The sequence below is a fragment of the Hoplias malabaricus genome, chromosome 13 (assembly GCF_029633855.1).
Source record: "Hoplias malabaricus isolate fHopMal1 chromosome 13, fHopMal1.hap1, whole genome shotgun sequence".
In the NCBI taxonomy this organism is placed as follows: domain Eukaryota; kingdom Metazoa; phylum Chordata; class Actinopteri; order Characiformes; family Erythrinidae; genus Hoplias; species Hoplias malabaricus.
This window is the reverse complement of record NC_089812.1, coordinates 22108193-22128607: the sequence shown is the minus strand read 5'-3', so window position 1 is coordinate 22128607 and position 20415 is coordinate 22108193. Positions and strand designations below refer to the sequence as shown.

At 39.3% G+C, this 20415-nt stretch overlaps 1 protein-coding gene across 1 annotated transcript; it reads right to left on the bottom strand.

Annotated features, from left to right (window-relative positions):
• Positions 1-2729: 2729 nt before the first annotated feature.
• slc25a39 (solute carrier family 25 member 39) lies at positions 2730-19010 on the bottom strand. The gene is made up of 12 exons (XM_066642853.1): positions 18543-19010; positions 16506-16613; positions 16184-16243; positions 15001-15051; positions 10040-10149; positions 9582-9649; positions 8964-9088; positions 8357-8530; positions 7552-7661; positions 6335-6416; positions 5979-6059; positions 2730-5377 (listed from the first exon to the last, which is right to left on the bottom strand). Exons 2-12 carry the CDS (start codon positions 16600-16602, stop codon positions 5259-5261), a joined length of 1077 nt encoding a protein of 358 aa, XP_066498950.1. The 5' UTR covers positions 16603-16613; positions 18543-19010; the 3' UTR covers positions 2730-5258.
• Between the last annotated feature and the right edge of the window lie 1405 nt (positions 19011-20415).

Sequence of the window (20415 nt, the reverse complement as noted above, 5' to 3'; positions counted from 1 at the left end):
ATATGTAGTTGTCATAAAGGCTCTGGAGATGACCCAGAGGCTAAAGAACCCTTTTTATTTGTTTTTAAAAACAGGGCTGATATGGAGCTGTTTCTAAAAGCTTGTGTTGATGAGCAGGGTCTCAGGGTCAATGCGATGTTTGTGATTACGCCATGCCCCTCACCCCAGAATTTTTAAGGCATGTAAACTGAACTGTAGGGCCCTCACCTCAATTCTTAAGGCACAGATACTAGACTGCAGGGCACCTTGTACACCACAGTTCAGACAGTGTGTATAGTTTGATACTTTTAGAAACCTAGGCTGTCTGGTTAACTGTGATGTCCTGCTTTGCGTAAAATGCCCTGCACAAAATAGGTATCCTAGTTATTTTCTTTCTTCTAACAAATTTCTATAACTAATGCAGCTCACATTGCTCTGTTTGAGCATTGTTTGGAAGTTTAAGAGAATGTCAGTGAGTTATTTGGGACATTGTGTTAGATTATTGTGTATTTTGTAGTACAGCTGTGTGCCTGGTGACCATGTAATAACTGTTTTGTTTTCAGTGTTAATATTGTACCTTGTAAACATTGAGTACATTATATGGAGTACATTTTCAGCATCATGTGAGTTACAGACTTGTTTGTGGTTGGCTTAATATGTGAAATTCTTGCAATAAATAAAGAGAATAACCATTTAACTTAGACCACGTGTACTGAGAATGATAATGTTTGCTTACATATAGGCTACTACTCACTTCCTAACAAGAGACATGACAGTAAATATGGGTTCATCAGCACAGCCCAGTGCTGGGGTGCTATATATTCTTCGCCTGGCATTAGGTTCATGTTTCTCTACTCCAGAGAATTCAATTCTATTGTCAGTATTTCTCTACAGGGATTAGAGAGGCAGTGTGTGCACATCTGTGTTAGTAACAGTTGCAATTTAATGTAGAATATATTCATTACAAATTTGTCCTCAAATATTTGTATATATGGTGTATTTCTGAAATAAATTAAACTGAATAAATCAACTGTATTAAAATAAATTGATAGCCCTGCGGCCGGCACGGTAGTGCGGCAGGTAGCGTTGCAGTCACACAGCTCCAGGTTGTGGGTTTGAGCCACACTCCATGTGAAGGCCTGTGAGGAGTTGAATTAGATAAGCAGTTTCAGACAATGAATGAATGAATGATAGTCTTCTACAAATTCACATGCACAATCCAGGTAATAATAAAGGGAGGCTTTCTGACAGTCTAAGCCAGTGTTATCCAATTTTGATCCTATTCTACCTGTTCAAACAAACTTGATTCAACTAATTGTGTGAGTAGGGTGCTCCAGGACCTGGTTCTGATGCCAAATCAAAGCACGTGATCATCTGAACACAAAGAGTAATACACAATACTCTACAACAAGGACATACTTCTGTAAAGAATCATTTAAAACCATGCAAAGGAACTAAACGAAGTACAGTGAACTTCTCTGAATGTCTATTTATATTCTTAATTGAGCCAAATTTCCAGAAAGGTTGCACCACTATCTTGGAATACATTAAACAATAACTACATTACAGTGAATTTCCATCTTATTAAGTTCACCTCACTTGTAGCTACAGGCACTGAATCTATTGTCATATACACCCACTATGACTGAGTGCTCATGGTAGGTTTGCTGAATATTATGATTATTTGCAAATTATTAGCACCATTTCTCCCATGTCCATTAATGGAAAGGAGCTGCTTTAAATATTTATTTGAATAGTGGGTCATAAGTGTTACTTAAGGGTTTACACATTTAAACTGATTATAATCCAATACTGTGTTGAGTACAAAACAAATAATACAGTCCTATTGTTCTGTAATCAAATTAAAATAATGATTGTAGACATGAGAGACCTAATGGATTTCATAAGTTTGCAGTTCACCCCACAATCAGATTACCAAAAATATATAATTAAAATATCAGAAGTGCTATGTATTTCGTTTTCACTGAAACCTAATATTTTAAACTATAACTAGTAGAGGGTACCTAGTTCTGTTGGAGAGAAACTATGCCCTTTTTTCAGATCACAAAGGCTGCATTTCCTACATTCGCCTTCCCACAAAACATCTAGATCCCCCACCTGCTGGTTTCTACCCACTTGCTGCGTACGCCCCTCCCACTTGCTGGTTTCCGCCCACTTGCGGGCCTCCGACCTGCAGAGATAAGTACTTGTGGCTGTGACAGAGACACTACCTTTTTTTAAAAACTTTTAATTCTGTGGAAAACTAATCCCGTATGTTTGTGGGACAGCCTCAAGTGCTGAAAGAGACAAATGTAGTGTAATGTAGTGCACCAGGGAGTGGTGGATGAGCCATTTGAAACGCAACCTTGGTTTTTCTGACCTCTACCATTAAATCAGTGTTTAGAGATTCTTAGCTGCCTTCAATCGACTCCTATTAAAGACTCTTACACAAACCTGAGCGGCCTACAAAGCATTATGCTGTTTTCAGGTGCTCATCAGAAGGTTGTATATACCAGATGATGACTTCACTGTGTTTAAGCACTTGGCTAAAGATCCACACACTGTACACAGCATGTCCCCCAAAAATGTAATGATTTATCATTAAATAACAACTAAATGCTTTTTGACTAATAACAAATCAGACCATAATATTTTACTTTTATTTACAGAAATCATGCATAAAAAACTATTCAAATGCAAATGAATTGTCGATGTTGATGGAGAAGAGTAGTGTTTTTTCACTCCTCCTCACCTCCATTTTCCTGCCAGTGTTGGGGATAGATCTGGTGACTTTTATGTCCCAAGCCTACTTCCCTTATGATTGTAATACAATTTAAACAGAAATATTAACAAAACAAATAGATGATGTCTTTTGGCAAGTTTAGAGCCCATTGTTTAAATTGGTTGGTTTTAGTAATTATTCCAATATCTACACATTGGGCTATTTCCCTTAATTCCAAATTCTGCAATAACACAATTATAAAAATTATTTCAAATGCAGCATAATCCAAATAAAAAGTTAACGACAGCAGAGACCAAACTGTTTTTAGTGTTTAATAGAAATAAAAAAACAAAATTTCAGATACCATCTCTACCCTGTTTAAATATTTGCTGGACACAGTTTCACATGCCCATGCAAACCATGTTTCCTGAAACGATTTTCTCTGAAATATGGGGCAGATTAAATAAAAAGTCATGTTTATGAACTTATCATTTCTTTATATCTCAGTTCCAAAGATCTGTAAATAGGGAATTTTTCTGTATTTCACTGTGAAAACAGTGTCTGATACATTCACAAAGCTAAAGTATATCACCACACATTAAAATAAAAAAATACATACAAGGACTCAAACATTAGTGTAATGCCTTGATCAATCTCATCTCAGTGGATTTATAACCGCCCTCAGGCAGAGCATCCTACAGAGCTTTATATTTTGACTGGAATCTCTGATAATCACTCATAACTACAGCTATAGCAGCAATTTATCAACACATGACCCGCTGTGAAGAGCCGACAAGCACAAGTTCAGTCAGGACTCGCATAATTAATTTCAGTTGAATATCAAGAGGTACACTAAAGGGAAACTCCCACTGACTTTTCAAAATATCTCCATAATTAAATGGATAAAATGTAAACAAAGTGATGATGTGACTGTGGATTTGGTTTGGTGTGAAATGCTCCGGACCAGGGGCATTTCACAATATAAACTGTTCACAGTGTTGGTGAATGCAACAAGACTTCTGCCTTTAAAGCATCAAACACTGCTGATGTCACAAAGAAAACACCAATCAGATTGACAACATTTCACTTCACTGTCATTCTATATAAACATCTTTAGACAGGTGGGGGTCAGCACTGGCGCTGGAGAGAAAACCAAGTGCTGGATTCATGTTTTAGACGTTGATACACTAGGTTCCAATCTTTATGACTGGAAAGAATCCAGTTAGAGTCAACAATTTTCTCTACAATCACCCACTTCACACCTAAACAAATGCTCTCCATCACTTTGTGTAAGGCTACCACACCCAATAATGCAGACATAATTTAAAATGTCAGCGGAATTCCCTTTAATCTTTCTAAACAGCATTTAGGCTTCATAGTGTGGTTTCTCAGACAGGAATTAAGCCTAGTCCTGCACTAGGCAGCACTTTGAATAGTGATTTTTACATTGATAGGAATATTATAGTCCAGGACTAGTCTTAATCACCGTCTGAGAAACCACGTGTCTTCAGCCATTTTCTGCCCGGCAGAACATTAATGTCCGTCCTGTAGTTTTAGTGAATGGCCAGCAGGTAGCGCTGCTGTACACTTAAGAACACAGATCAGACTTGCTCTGCCTCATTTGCAGACACTTAAGTAGAGGCTATATGCGGACAGAGGACAATTGATTTAGACCACATGTAATTCATCCCCCCAGTATTATTTATTCACTGAAGTCTCTCTGTCCTCTGTTAAAATTAAGCCAGCAAATAGAGGTAGAGTTCCTGTCAGCAATGAAGCTGGGTCTGGATTGTAGTCTGGATCTTCCATTCCACCTTAAATTTTGTGATTGTTTACAGAGCTTTTTTCTGTATAAAAAGGACATTGACAAGGAATTTATCATTCATCCACAGAGGGGGGAAGGGAAAAAAAAAAAAAAAGTATTTATTCAAGACAAAATCATGCAGCTTGAAATTTTTAAGGTGGAATGAAAAATTTCAAAGATGGACCTGACTTCAATGTTATGTCCCAGCATGCTTTGGTGCCATTTCAATGCATGATCATGCAGCACCTTCAGCTTCACTGCTGCGTCACATTTGAGGGAAAAGTCTTAATTTAGGGCTGCATAGTTTATACTGGCCTAGGCAGAAGGCTTCAATACGCATCTATTCGTCTCTATTATTGACCAATCATAGATTTAATGAAGATTTTTGAGGACGTACGGAATGTCCAACAAAAACAGATCATTTTTCTTCTCAAATAATGTGATTTAAACATTTTTAGAAGCTTCTGAATATATTGCAAGGTATAGTACTATAGTATTTATCTTGCAGCCCCTGCAGATGTCCACAGCTTTATATGAAGTGTTATATGTTCCCATACATGTCTGCGCTGTCTTTTAAAACACGTCCAAGTTTATTCAAAACATCTCTTCAGCTCAGAGCAGGACCCACACAGACTGAGCTAAAGGCAGTTTCTTTAGCGTGGACATGTCCCTGTCTCTGTCCGTGTTAGACAGATTATCCACTCTAAGCAGGGAGTGAGGAAAAAAAGGCTGAAACCAGCAGCTGAATCCTCCTCAGACTTCGCTCCGTCTCTGTTCCTCGTTGTATTTGTGGAAGAAAGCTTTCCCGAACTCATAGGTGCTGATCATTACCGCACATGCCGGGGCCACCTTAATCACACGTGGGAGGAAGCCTGCAAGAGGGGATGCGAGGGGAGAGGTATGGAAGGAAAAACAAGTTTAATTTAAAATTCCACTCACAGGCCCCTTTATTAAAAACACCCATTATATACGCTTCTATTTACTGGATTTTTATTGGAAACACCTATTTACAGCTCCACTAATGTAAACAGAATGTAGCAGATGAGTTACAGTCTCTAACTCTTCACCAGCAGAGATGTGGCCAGGGAGAGTACTATTATTTGTGATGTGTTTTTCTTCTGGATGTGAACAGATCCAGCACCATCAGAAATTAAATCTGCAACGTATGTGTAGAGAATAATGTGTAGAGCCAATAGTAGTTCACTAGAATTAAAAGCATGTTTATTAAACTGATTGTTAAATATTACAAGTCTCATGAGATGAAGGACCATATTGCCTCGATGTCCCTGTATATGCTCCATAGAGCAGGTCCACAGTCTGACACAATCTCTGACACATCCAGGCCACTAGGTGTCATTATATTTGCATTACATGAAGTAGAATCACTGACAGTGACTTGTTACTTTCTACTGAAGTCTATTACCTAAAGTCTACCTGCTCCAAGCAGCTAACTGATGTGACTCGAATATTTACCTGCGAACAGCCCCCGATAACCCATCTCAGACCAGATGCTTTTCATTATGTTCCAGGTGGAAGATGGCTTTTTCAGAGGAACTGTAAGAAATATTAAAACACAGAGTTAGAAATGATACCCAAAAAAATGCCTTATGGAATTTCTGATACGTAAGTCAGATACATAAAGTAAAAAAAAATTTACAGAAAGAAAAATTTAAAATGTAAAAATGACAAATAATCCCTATAAATAATACAAATTCCCTTTCATAAACATTATTTGCTACTTTTGGTGGTAAAAACTGTTTATTCCTTTAAGCTGGCGTCATAACAAACGGAATTACTTCTAGTTAGTGAAATAATAAAACAAACGATACCTCCTTGAGTCTCCAGTTCTCCCAGCTGGATCTGGCGGTGTGTTTTCACCACATCAAACGGCAGGGTCATCACCGCAGCAATCTACAGAGGACACAAACAATGAAGCAATATAATGAATAAGGTGAATAACTGGTCACTTTTGCTACATTATGAATTAAAAATATCTGGCCCAGAAACACATCTAAACAAAGAGGACACAGTCAAATCATTCAGAGTCGATATAAACTTTCAATCATTTACTGTCCTACTTTCAGCACGCGCACACACACACACACACAAGTAACTGAGCTCTGGCTGATGACCAGTTCACTAACACAGCAGAGAACACTGTTGCAAAAAGCATAATGAGCCCTGAGAGGAAACGGTGCTGTCATATTTGATCAAACTCAGCTCCACAGTGTCACAATATTTGGGGGAAATATAAATCAATAAATAACAACAAAGATACTAACTCACATTAGTTTCTAAATCCTTTGTTGCAGATATAGACTGTACATAATACAGTACATGCTGAATCATTCACAATAAATACTAAACCACACAGTAGTTGTGTAATAAACTGTATAATAAATCTTAAGATTACAGGGAACATAAGGGACAGAAATGTGTTCACCACAAGCCCCACAGCAGCGTTCTCCCTCTGTCTAAAGTTTCAGCGCCTGTTCCTTTAAACGACATTGAGTCACACACAGTTCACCCCCAAAACAACACGCAGGGTCAAACTAAGCACATAGGAGCTCCTGTTAACACTGTTTACACTGGTCCTCTAGATCTTCTGCTCTGATCTTCACAGGTTTGGAACAGTTCTCTTAATTCTGGTCAAGTTTTTCTGAAGCAGTTTTACCCACAGATTTTGCTGTGACTGAAAACGGTCATACGGGTGGAGGAATAATTCTAAAGAGCCTGCATTTGATGTAGGCAGTTGAGCAAAATCTTTTGAGAGTTAGTAGGCTCCAGGTACTCCAATGTATATGCACAAGTTTTTTATGATACGCATGTCTCCTTTAAAACCTGAACAATTGGACCAGGGCTTTAAAGGTAAAATGTTTAATTATGCTTTGGCTGAATTAAGGTTCTCAACACCCAGTTACGCAGTAAAGACAAAAGTCCAAAACTTCACTAAGCCCCTGGAAGCGGCAGCAGCTCTAGCAGGTGTCTGGGGTCTTACTTTTGGTAAACCAGCTGTTGGATGTTATCTTGGTGGAATTTTACTCACAGCTCCAGACACGGCTCCTGCAGTGAAGCTGATGCTAAAAGAAGCCTGGGGTTTTCTGTATCTGTCACACAGCTCCGCCTTCACCAGCTCGTAGTTAAACCAGTACAGAGCTGAAAAATCACACACACAATAATGCTATAATATATTTGTTAATAATCATTAGTATTTTTATATGGGTTTCCCCCAAGGTTACTTTACAAATATCACATCACATTTAACCAAATGTTTTTTTTAATTAATTAAGTATTATTTAAGTATAAAACAAAAGTTAGCTACATTATATAAAAGAACCATTTAAAGAATTACCAGTAATTAGAAATATATAAGTACAGTGATTATTATGGGTTAGGAATGTATGGGAATATAGTAATTTTTAAAAGAAACTTTGTAAAAACAACTCATTATATAATCAAATCTGTTGCTTTGGGAGAACAGAGTTAGACTGTATTGCCATAACTGTAAGCTGGAGTTACTGCCACAGAAGTGCTCTTCAGATAGATGATTCTAAGACTAGATTTATGAAACAATATTAATAATGCTCTACAGAGGCTCTACAGTTCAGAGAAGGGAGAACTTGAATCTGAACTTTGTGTGTTATCAATTGTTTTTTTTAAATCTCATTTCATTTTTTTCTGGTGTGTTATTTAACTTCATGTTAAGTTTCAGTGAAATCAGAAGAACAGGGATAATTTCACAGAATAGAACAATTAAGGTGTCTGTGGTATCCAGCTGTAAGATACAGATGCAGCGGTAGATGCATGGATGTGGAAATGGAAATAAACCGATTTTAAATTTTGATACTGACCAGAGAAGGGGACGTCCCGTAGGACAGTGGGACCCCAGCCTCTCCAAAGTGAGAGCCAGCCGTCCTGAGCCACGGCTGAGCGGATACACACCCTCAGCTCGCTGTATGAGAGCCGGCGAGACTGCATCTTAGTGCGAACCAGCTCCAGAGGACTGATCACTGTCACTGCTCCAACTACACACACACACACACACGGCCAGATCCATCAAAATACTACTTAGAAATTAAAATAAATATAAATCACTTTCTGGGTGAGTAGGATGGCCCACTCTTACTATATTTCTGCTTATGGTGCTAGCCAGCATGAATGTCTGTCAGCTGACGTAACAGATCTGGGCAGTTTGCATTCTCCTCCAGCATGTTAAGCTGTCCAGTAGCATGGCATTAGTGGTATTTACATTTACAGCATTTGGCAGACGTTCTTATCCAGATCTCTCATGTTACAGAGGCAAGCAATTATGCCATTTACTACTTCATTTGGATCACTTTGGATCAATTACGGTGCATCCTCAGACTAGCAGTCTTTGTAAGACAAGCATCAGTGCCAGGGATCATAGTTATCACTAAGCGTTTAACTATTTCATTTTGGTGAAATGCTGTAACTCACGTCTGGCGAGTCCTCCAGCAATGAGGGGGACGTGTGTGCCTTGGTAACCCATCCCGAAACGCAGGAAATCCCTCAGCTGGTCGTAACACGTGAAGTAAATCACTGTAGCAGGGACAGCCATGACCCTTCACCCAAAAAACAAAAAACAAACCACACAACAGTGTTCAACAGTCAAGTTTTATACAAATAATTTATTTTATACGAAAATGTTTATAAACTATATTTAGGTGGAACAAAGGACCATAAAGCTCCACTTTTACGTTCTCAGCTCTGGAGATCTCTTAAATAGTTTTACATTAAAATGGCTCAAAACATATGGAGAAACATTCCGATAAAGACTTTATAGATCTGTTATTTATCTTTAGATCAGTTAAGTTATTTAATGTTAACACTATCAACCCTTGTGTGAAAATGGACAAAAAGCCATAAAACTACTGTATAACCGCGTTTTTACATTTAAAAAAAAACTTTACAACAGCTCAAACTAGAATTAACCACATAGTTATTACTGTATGGACCAGCCACCTTTGACCAAAAGATAATAAATTGAATATTATCATGTCAATGTCATGAGTGTGTTGTGTGTGTGTGTGTGTGTGTGTGTTAAATAAGACTCACAATGTTGGAGGAAGTCCACTCCATAGAGACCGCAAACCCTCATGCCTTGAGATTTTCACAAACGCATCCTTAAAAGAACACAAATAACATCTTTAACCAGATTTGAAGAGTTTTTAACATTTATCTTTTAATAAATGTAGATAACTCCACTGATTATGCATGATTAAAAGTGAAACTGTCCTTTCTCAGAGTGGATAGGAATGCCCTCACATTTCCCCTAATCACGCCGCTTAACGCTAGATAATATTGGTGTCTGGTAGCTAACACAACAGAATTTGGAAATTAGAGCTCTCCTCCAAGTGTGTTTAGCTCCAATTATGGAGGAAGCATGTGTTAGTCGTCTCCTAGCAGGCTTAGTAACTTAAAGGTACGTTTGATAGCAGAGAGAGAGAGGCAGAGACACAGAAAGAGGCAGAGTCACAGAAAGAGACAGAGAGATGGACAGAACAAGAACCTACCATCGTCCCGTTGAAGTGAGTGGGCGTTTTGTACCAGGTGCTGCAGGTCGTCATGTTCTGGCAAACGTAGATGTGGTCCATCAGTCCGTTACAATACAGAAAACACTTCCCTTAAAGAGGATCAAACACAGGAACAAAACTCATTCTCTAAAGCAAATACTAAAATCAATGTGGCCATGTGGAGAAATTGGCTTTGAGCTGCCTGTCTCAGATTTGATGTTAGTGGAATAAGCATTGGAGCTCCAGTATTAAACTGAAGACGACATGACTTCACTTAACCCGTGGTTTGTATAGATTAGATTTTTTCTGCGAAATGCTGTTTTAAAGATATGCTCTGTCCTACGGAGTCAGAGTGGGGAGAATGACCCAAACAGAGCTAACAGATGCTATAAATATCAATGACCATGGAAGTGTCCAAGCACATGGGACAGCCACAACAGTGCTAAGTAAACCTGACCACTTTGAATCTGGCAAAAACACACTACTATTTCTGTCCAGTCATGGAGATTGCCTCAAGGTTAATCCCAGTGTAAAGGGTTCAAGAGCGCTGGCACTGGTTCTGTTTACTTTCCACTTCAGCGGCTCCATTTATCAACAATGAACAAGCATTACCGCCTTAACCTCCCCACTCCATTTTAGGATGGAGGATTGGATCCAAGGATTATATCCTTATAGTCCCCACTCCATTTATACATCATATTCTTAACTTTAACACTGCATTTCCACATTACTGCATTACTACATTACCACCTTAATTTCTCACCTTCCTATACTACTCATCTTAGGCCAATACTACATTACCACATTAAATTCCCCACTGCATTACCACCTTAACTTCCTGCTTTTTTTTTTTTTTTTACTACACTATTTATCTTCCCCAGGCTAATACAACATTACCACATGACATTCCCTACTGTATTACCACCTTAACTTCCCCATTGCATTACTACAGTGCCACCTTAAATTCCCCACTGCATTACTACATTCCCACCACCATTTACTACATTACTATTCATCTTCCCCAGGCCAATACTACATTAACCTACAATAATAAAACCATAGCTACAATAATTCAATAGCTTAATTTGCCTATACATTGCTATGACTACATTAACTTCCCACCTTCTTTAATAAATTGCTATCTTAACATACCCAGTGTGTCATTGCATTACTACCTCAGCTTCTTACTGTGTCTATTTTAACACCTTAACTTCCCCACTCCATTTCTACAGTGTAATTCCCCACTAGATTAATATCACCAACGCTACACTACAAGCTTAACTTATTAAATCCACTACACTACCACCTTGCCTTCTCTCGTCATTTCTTTCATTAACACTTCTAAACTCAGTCTCAGTGAAATTGACAACGTGCAGATGTACAGCACAAAAACCTCAATTGTACTTGATTCAAACCTCTGCATTTGGGACAGAATTGTAGTACAATACCGCCTTAAGTTTCCCACTTGATTACTACATTATCTTAACTTCGCCAGTCCATCATCCCCTTATCTTCCCAGCCCCTTTTCCACATTTCCAATTTAAGCTACTCTGCAGTCCTTAAATGGATCCAGTTGACAGAGAACATTAGACGAGCCCTGACTTTAGACACCTTTAAGTCCAGAATAAAAGCATTTCAGCGGGATAACAACTCAGTTTAAAACACTACTCACTTTAATTTTCTAATCGCACGTCAGTGTTTATATTTTTATATTCTAATTTAATGTATGATATGCTTGCACTATATTCTTATTCTTAACTGATTTTCATATATTAGTTATTGTTTTTCTGCTGTTTTACACTTTTATTTCTGTATATTTATCTGAAATTCTGTTACTGTGATCCCCTCAGGTGACGGCAGACTGGGATTAGTTTTGTTATCCCTTATGGGAAAGACATGGATTTTATACCAGATTTGTTTACAGTATCACCTGTGGTGAGGGTGGGCTCATGTTTTATAACTGAGGGAAGACTGGTATATCATGCTTTATCCCCTCAGGTGAAGGGGAGTCTCTTGAATTTTTACTTCTCTTTATGATTGAATCATTTTACTGTTTTATTAACTGTGTAAATTCCTTCTGTAAAGCACTCTTCTTTGCCTTAACATCCCCACTCCATTATTACGCTACAACTTTAACGTCCCCGGCTCCATTACTACATTACCACCTTAAGTTCTACACTATATTAACCCTGTAAGTCCCACACATACAATGAATGGAAGACAGTAATTCTGCTGTGATCAGGTTACACAGAGTTAGTATCATTATCTACAGTGGAGACAGCAACAGGGAAAAGGAAAGTTAAGTCCATTCAGCAGATTAACCAATCAAGTCCAGAGAGTTTGCACAAACTGTACAAACAGTGAGAGGTTGGGAGCTACTCAGTTACATCCACTAAAGGACATTTTATCATGGACAAGTACTTAATTATTAGTATTTAAGCAATGATACTTCTACTAGAGTAAATTCTTTCAGTTACATTCAGCCAACCACCACACTGGCAACCACCACACTCAATGGCAACTATCAGCAAGAGGACTATAAAGCCCCCCAGCATTGGGCTGTAGAGCAGTGGAAACGTGTTGATGAAGTGGTGTTTGTGATCAAGCACAATTTAATTTTTAATGCTATTTTTATTTTTTATTTGATTAAATCTAAAATGACTAAAGTGAGCATGAAATGGAAATTCAAATTCCTAAGGTGAGGTGACTTCAAGTGAAACAGGACGATTGTGTGAGGACTGATATGGGCAGGGCATGATTTTATTGGTTGAGAGGGTGATTGGAGGGTGAAAAACTGGTGTTTCAAAGTATATGATTCCTTTTCCTGAATTGATACTTTCAATCCATTTGTTTAAATGAGAGTCAATTCAGCTGATTCTGTTTCATTTCCTTCTGTTTTGGGGAAATCACTCATGACTTACCCGGCATTAGTTTCAGCATGATTCCCTTACTTCCTTTCAGTTCAGTTGAGTATCCCACAGAGTGCACCCTTTAAAATAAAAGGTGCTACTATAGGCTCTTTAAGTGATGCCATAGAAGAGCCACTTTCGGTTCCATAAAAAATCAAAACAAAAAATCCCTACACATTTTTGTTGATATGTTTAAATGGGTGAAGAATTTTAAGCTCGAGTGATGGGTTAAACCTTTAAAACGTTCTTCATGCTCACATCTCTTAAACAAACATGGCTCTTTGCAGAACCAAAAGTGGTTCTTCTATGGAATCACCCAAAGAACCTTTTGAAGCACCTTTATATTTAAGAGTGTGGACTGAGGAATCGATCGATCATTTCAGTGAATCCCATTTCGTGTTTTATGAGACTCTTCAATCATTCGAACAGAATTGTGCATTGTCTATTAGCCCACCCTCTTCTGAGTGTAAGCTCTGGATCCCTGAGTGAATAGCCTTTGTGTTTTAGGGAAAGGGGTCATGTGTATTTGTAGTAAAATCAAACAAATACACACTTCCTGCCCATGTTTCTGACCTTGTGGTGAGGAATCGACTCCAGTCATTCATCTTTCAGATGGGAACTTAACTGTGAAATGTTTGATTAACACAAGCGTTCCACACCCACGGATATACAGGTACGTCATTATGCGTCAGATACATTTTACAGAAAGAACAATTCATTGCACAAAGACGCAAGAGTTTAAATGACATGGCACGATGATGTGTATTTAATATGAACATGAACCAACAAGGTAAAAGCTGCATTTTTATTGCAGCTTGACTTCCAAAGGTGAAAATGATAATGCTGTGTTTGGAAAAGGCCCAATCTGTTTTCTTGAATAATAAATGTTACAGTACATTATAATTCACTAATAGACTAACACCAATGCTTTTCCAATGGACTATCTCTTTCTCTCTCTATTCTGGGATTTCTAAGCTTTACAAAGTGCTCTTGACTATTTTTAAAGTATCAAACAGTGGATTCGGGCATGGTTAATGTTTTGATCTTGTCTCTGCTTGATTTTTTCCGATTATTGAATTCCAGTGTGTGTGTGTGTGTGTGTGTGTGTGGGGGGGGGGGTCAGAAGCAGAAGAGAGTCACGTTCAAAGTTGTGTGTTCTGTCTGTGTTTACCAATAAAACCAGCAAAGATAACATCGTTTAACTTTGGAGACTCCCTGACCCCTGGCTAATGTTTTGGCTTGTCCCCCCCAACCCCCTCCCCGCCCTTGCACTGTATAACCTTCACTGTGCAAAGAAAACTATTTATCTGAATTAAAAAAGTGCAGTGTGCAGCACTTGCTTTAGAGAGGGCTTTTTGCATTTTTATGTGGATAGTAAGGGGTGAGGGAGGGGAATTCAGGTGGTGGAAATCTCCAACCTTAACATAGATGCCAATAAATGTTATACATGGCACCTTTAATGTATGATTTTCATTTGAACACCAGCTACTCAGTGGCAAACTGAACAGATCCCGAATGACTTCAGTGAAAATGTGGTTAATGTAATTTACACTAAAAGCTGTTATGAATTTTCCTTGCCCTTTTTTTTTAGTTCTAAAGAACTGGCTTGAAATACTCACAGTTAAGAACGTCTGCCCAAGGAGAGCTACTGAGTGCTATTTGTATCAAATATAACATTATTACGTCTGAAATAGAAGGTAGCAACCTCGACATGTTTGGGGCTGTGCGGCCTAATGGTCAGTGTCTCAAAAGGCAGCATTTTAAAATGAAGGCTTCTGTTACGAAATCACGTTTAAGACACACTTCAAAAGCAGGAACATTTAAGAATATGAACCAAAGATATGTAGCATTCAATTCAGACTCAGCTCAGGCCCTCCTCCTTCAGAGGGCTGCCTCACTAGACAGATGTGTTCTTGTTTGAAGACTATGTATATTTTGTGCAGCTTAAAGCATTTAAAATATACATGGACACAAAGTGTTGCCTGGTTAATGTAGCATTTTGTGAGCTGTGGCGATTGAGCGAGGTGAGAGAGCAAGCAGGGGGTTACTCACATTTTGAAGGACGAAGCAGTCCTCTCCACAACCTCGATTCAGTTGGACCAGCTGAGAGAGAGAGAGAGAGAGAGAGAGAGAGAGAGAGAGAAGCAGCAAAGTGTCAGAGAGAGCAAATAAAGAAAAGGCCAAAGGAAAGATAGAGAAATAGTGTGAAAGTAGAAAGCAAAACAGAGAGAGAGAGAGAGAGAGAGAGAGAGAGGCCAGACACAACAACAGGCGAGAGGGGGGAGGAGGGAAGAAGAAGAGAGGGGGGAGGGAAAAAAAAAAAAAAAAAAGAGCAACATAAGCACGACAGATACAGCAGAGAGAGGGGACAGATGGGGGAGGGAGGTTATGCCGCAATTCGTTGTTAATAGCGAAAGCATATAATTTGCCTCTTTATTAAAACAACATTTATCACAGGAGGCAAAAATATAATGCTCCTCTAAAGAGCTGTTAATATTAAACTGGAGCAGAACAAATCTGTCTCACTCTCTCACACACACCCCACTGACCTCTTTTAGAAGCTACAAAATCAACAGCAGATATTACTGTACCAGTTCAAATCATAAAGTCAAGACCAGCTCAAAGTCCTGATAGCAAATGCTAGCCCTGGTTTGGCAGGGTTCAGCTGAGGCCTGGTAGTCTGAGTCTGTGTAAAGTTTGGCAGCATGAGGCATGAGGTTGGGTAGAGTTGTGTGACATTTGGCAGTGTGTGGTTAGAAAGTGTAAGGTAGTGAAAGGCAGTCTGAGGTGTGGGTGATTTGAGGTAGTATGAAGTTTGGGGTGAGGCAGTCTAAAGGCCCGGTCGCACTGGGTTTTTGTTTTTCCACTTCATCTTGTCAAAAGGGTGCAGCTGCCAGCGGGTCCAGAAATCAGTGCTAACAGTCCTCCATTTCAGTTCAGCAGTTTCACATCTGCAGAGTGCTGGTATTCTCGCAGCACTGGCGAAAATGAGGAGTTATCAGAGAAGAGTTTTGTTAGCTCTACATTTACTCTCACTTACTTATATTTTGTAATCCATGTGAAACTTTTCAGGCGACATTTATTCACCCAGAAGTCGTGAGCAGGACATTCACCTTTTGCAGAGAATCTAATTGAAATTAAATGAATTTTTCAAGCCAATATTTGCAGACAAAAACCCAGGGTGAGCGTGGCTTGAGGTGTGGTGTGAGGCGCTGTGAGGGTTGAAGGACTATACCATGGTAAAATGGAGTCTGCTGAGCCTGAAGCCTGATCTTCACCACGTCCAGCGGCGTCACTGCAGCAACAAACACACAACAACCTTCAATAAGACAAATTAAAACATGCAACAGGGAAAGCAAACCCAAAGTCTAGGGAGGCATTCATCTAGAGACCTATAAAGCCACCAGCACTGGGATGCAGAGCAGGGGAACTGTGTTCTGAATGGATAGAGCACTACGTAATACCTCTGGTATGGGATGAAGTTGCCAGAACCAATCATTCAATATCAGTACCTGCCCCAACTAATGCAATCAAATCCTCACAGCATTTTTCCTTACCAAAGACGGAGGTGAGTAAAGCTCCAGTGCCGGATGCCAGCATCTGCTGCACTGGAGTAATCACCGCAGAAGAACTGCCCACGGGACCTTCACCCATCCTGCCCCCACCTGAGAGAGAGAGAGATTAGAAAATATAACATCAAACAATAAGAGGAAGAAAAGGATAATAAAAAAAAGTAAAAAAGCCAGTTGAAACAAAGAGAAAAAAGAAGCAAAAGCAAAAGAAGAGCAGTGAGCCAAAAGACAGCCAAAAAAAGAGAAAGATAAGACAAGAAAGAGGAAGGAAGTAAAGGAGAGAAGATAGGAAATAGAAAGATAAGAAATGTCAGGAGAGAACGTGAAGGGGAGAGAAGGGAATGTTAAAAATTGTGTTCAGATTATAAGATGCACACGCTGCAGTTTCACCTCTGACCTGTTGCTTAATTTCTAATACACTGTGACCAGAGGATCAGACCAATACACTACTGACCATCAGAAAAGAAGTTCTGGGCAAATACAACCAGAGAAAACATGTTACAAATCTGCTCTATAACTCAGTCTGTGTCACACTTCTAGCACAGGGAAAGCCATGGTTAATACTGTGTGTGTGTATATATGTGTGTGTGTGTGTGTGTGTGATCAGAATGGGCAAACACTGAGCTCTGATATGTTATCTATGAGGTGCACCAGGTCTCCACCCTCTACCCCTAAACACAGCCAAAACACATTCTGTAACAACACCCCACATTTGACAATACTTAATACACATTCTGCAGTGGTTAACTGTCAAATTTCTCCATAATTATTTTCATCTTTAACCATTTTTTTCAGCTCCACTGAACATACATGTGCATACCATCATCCATCTGTGGATCTACATACTTCTTTGCCCCCTTTCACCTTGTTCTTCAATGCTCAGAACTGGTATGATTAGTGTGGGTTGTGCTGGTACAAGTGGATCAGACACAGCAGAGCTGATAGGAGTTTTTAAAGTCAGAGGAAGCTCAACTACTGCTGCACAGTTTGTGTTGTTTGTCCTCTATTCCATCATCAGTCGACACAGGTCACTGCCCAAAGATTGTATGTTTTTGGTTGGACTATTCTCAGCCCAGTGGTGACACTGAGGGCTCCAGCAGCACTGCTGTGTCTGATCACTCGTACCGGCACAGCACTCACACTACCACACCAACACGTCTGTGTCACTGCCACACTGAGAATTATCCACCATCCATGTAATAGGATACCTGCTGTGTTCTGGCCCTGAGCATCAAAAAACAGGATGATAGGAGACAAACAACCTATGCAGAGTCACAGATGGACCACAGTCTGGACAATGGGTGTAGAAATAATGAGATCAGTTTAACGTTAAGGCCGATATATGCATGTAACTTATAGTATGCAGACACTGTAGAATCGTTTAAAAACAGTTTTTACACCCAATATCCACATTAAAAAAAAAGTTGCAAAGACAGCCTGTCCTTAGGTTGTTGAATTGAAAACCCAATGCAAGTATCTAAAGCATACAGCAGTTTACACACAGAGCACTTGAGTCTGGCCTATTTATTGTGAAGTTATAAAGAGTGTTTCAAAAAGGATTTCTTCTTTTTTTTTTTTTTTTTTTTTTTTTTTTAAAGGAGCTCATTTGCATAACACTGGAACAAAAACAGCCTGCTTTAGTCTAAAGAATAAACAGAGGTTGAAAAATGGTCTCACAGAAATGTTATCAATGCTATCTCAGCGATTTCAAGGACAAATAAAAAGAATAAAGTATCGAAAATAAGAATTACGTGTTTACTAAAGGAAGTAAAAAAAACACAGAAACGGACAAAGAGATTATTTAATGCACTAAATCGTTTTAAAGAGGCTGGAGTATGGCTTGTTATTCCAGTTTTCCGTTCCACCTTAAATGTGCAGCAGTTATATGCAGAATTTAAGGTGGAATGGAAAAGTGAAAAAACAAGGGCATCTTTAATTTCAAAGTCTGCAGTAAAACACGACCGAATTACCGTAATAACGGGTCGGACCGTTTTGGTAAAGAGTTATAAAACATAAACGCACCTTCTGGGCCAAAGCGAGGCGCTCTGTCTCCTTCCAGACCCTCCGTTACTGCATGCTGAAGCGAATAGCGAACCTCTCCTGCTCCATACTGCTCTCACTCTGCCTCACGCTCATAAACACGCTTTGTCCTAGGCCCAGTTCTCTGCTCCACTGCTCCACCCACCGGCCACTTCTGGAAACTTTTAATGGCCAAGCAGCTCCGTGTTTTGCTCCAAATAAAAGAAGAGGGGCAATTAAAGTAACACCAGTTGTAATAGGGAGAATATAGCCCCTGCTCTTGCTACTCCAGGCTCAGCACTGCAGAAATTACATTATGTACATTTTGTTGGAGGTTAGGAATCCATAGCAAGAAGTCAATGAACCGTGGTTGATTCACTGAGGGCAAAGGTGGAGGAAGTTGGAAGTCCATTGTCGATTTGAACTGCGCTTCTGGGCCGACCTTCACTGTATAATTTACTGGGTTTTTCTTAATTATTTCTCTTGTTATTCTTTGTAAATCATATTAACAAATCATTTTAATCCAGCACAGTGGCAAAGTATTCAGCATAATCTTTTTTATATCAGGCCTGCTCGTTATTTATCTCTCATAGTAATCTTTCTGTTAGCTAGCTACTGTTCCATAATAAAAGTCTCTGTGAATTTAAAATCAGTTTGAGGAGATTAAAAAGTAGATATTGTACAGGCCAGTAGTCTGAGCAGTCCCATGGTGGACCAGCAGTGGCCTACAGTCAGCAGTGTGCCGAGATTTTAAGCCAAAGGACTGATATATGTTTACTGTCTACTAGGTAGTATTTGTCCCATTCAACTACATTTTTAAAATCATTGTGATGATCCACTGAGCTCCTGTTGTTGCTATTCTGGCCTCAAACTGCACTATGTAACTCCTTGAGGCAGGTGTTTTTGCTGGTGTTGCTCTTTAATATGTGTGGTGTTTGGATATTTGGGAATTACTGCCCAGATCTGGGTTTCCTCTGAGATCCACATGTCAGGGGCCTCTTATTATTGTGGATTCAGGTCATGATTATAACCGACATTCATACCAGTCAGACTGAAATTTTGTTTGGATTGTATGATGTTTAGCACCACAGTTTGAACACTGGGAACATGTGTTAAAAAATAGCTCACATTAGAAGTAGCCTACTGTAGGGATGTATTTTCACATACAATTCACTAAAAGGGGCTGGGTTTCCCAAAAGCATCTTAAAACACACAAGACTTTAAAACTGAGATGTTTTGGGAAACGGGGCCCTGGCTTAAACCTCAAGGTGCTTCCAGAAACATTTGCTACTGCTCCTCTCCTACTCCGGAAAAAGGCTGAGGAATGAAATGAAATCAAATGAAATGTGCAATTATTTGTAATTGTACAATGTACAATGAAATGTGTCTTCCCCGTCCCATTTATCTGTGAACACACCCAGAGCGGCGGGCAGGAGGAGGAGAAATGGTGAGATGAGCAGTAAATGGGGAAATGGGACAGAGCTGATATCCTTTTCAAATATGATGTTGACTGCTGATAAATACAGCAATCACAAATACTTTAAGTGGCTTCTTTTGGACAGGTGGCAAATCACAAAGATGGCATCACAAAATCAGTTTCTGCGTCAGGTTGAAGAGGAGCATGATCCGTAGGAAAAAAGCAGAAGTTTTTAGGGTTTCTGGAAGCACCCTCATTCACTCACACTCACATTTAGGAATAGCTCCATTAGGGTTTGTACTCAATGCTTTTTGTCAAAAACACCATGGCTGTGTCCGAAATGTCCTAAATGCTGTGTGCTGAAGAATTACTGACGGAGGAAGAGCCAAGTTGAATCTGAAATTAATGTCTGTTAATGACCAGTGAAAATTAGTATTTGGAAATCCTGGCTACAAAGTT

Bases quoted from the DNA above. Each gene is read 5' to 3' on its own strand.
- slc25a39 (XM_066642853.1), bottom strand. From the start codon at position 16,602: ATGGGTGAAGGTCCCGTGGGCAGTTCTTCTGCGGTGATTACTCCAGTG. The intron at 10,150-15,000 runs GTGAGTAACCCC...ATCCTCTTTAAG, and splicing joins ACTGCTTCGTCCTTCAAAAT to GGAAGTGTTTTCTGTATTGT. The intron at 6,060-6,334 runs GTATCGTTTGTT...TATTTCTTACAG, and splicing joins AGAACTGGAGACTCAAGGAG to TTCCTCTGAAAAAGCCATCT.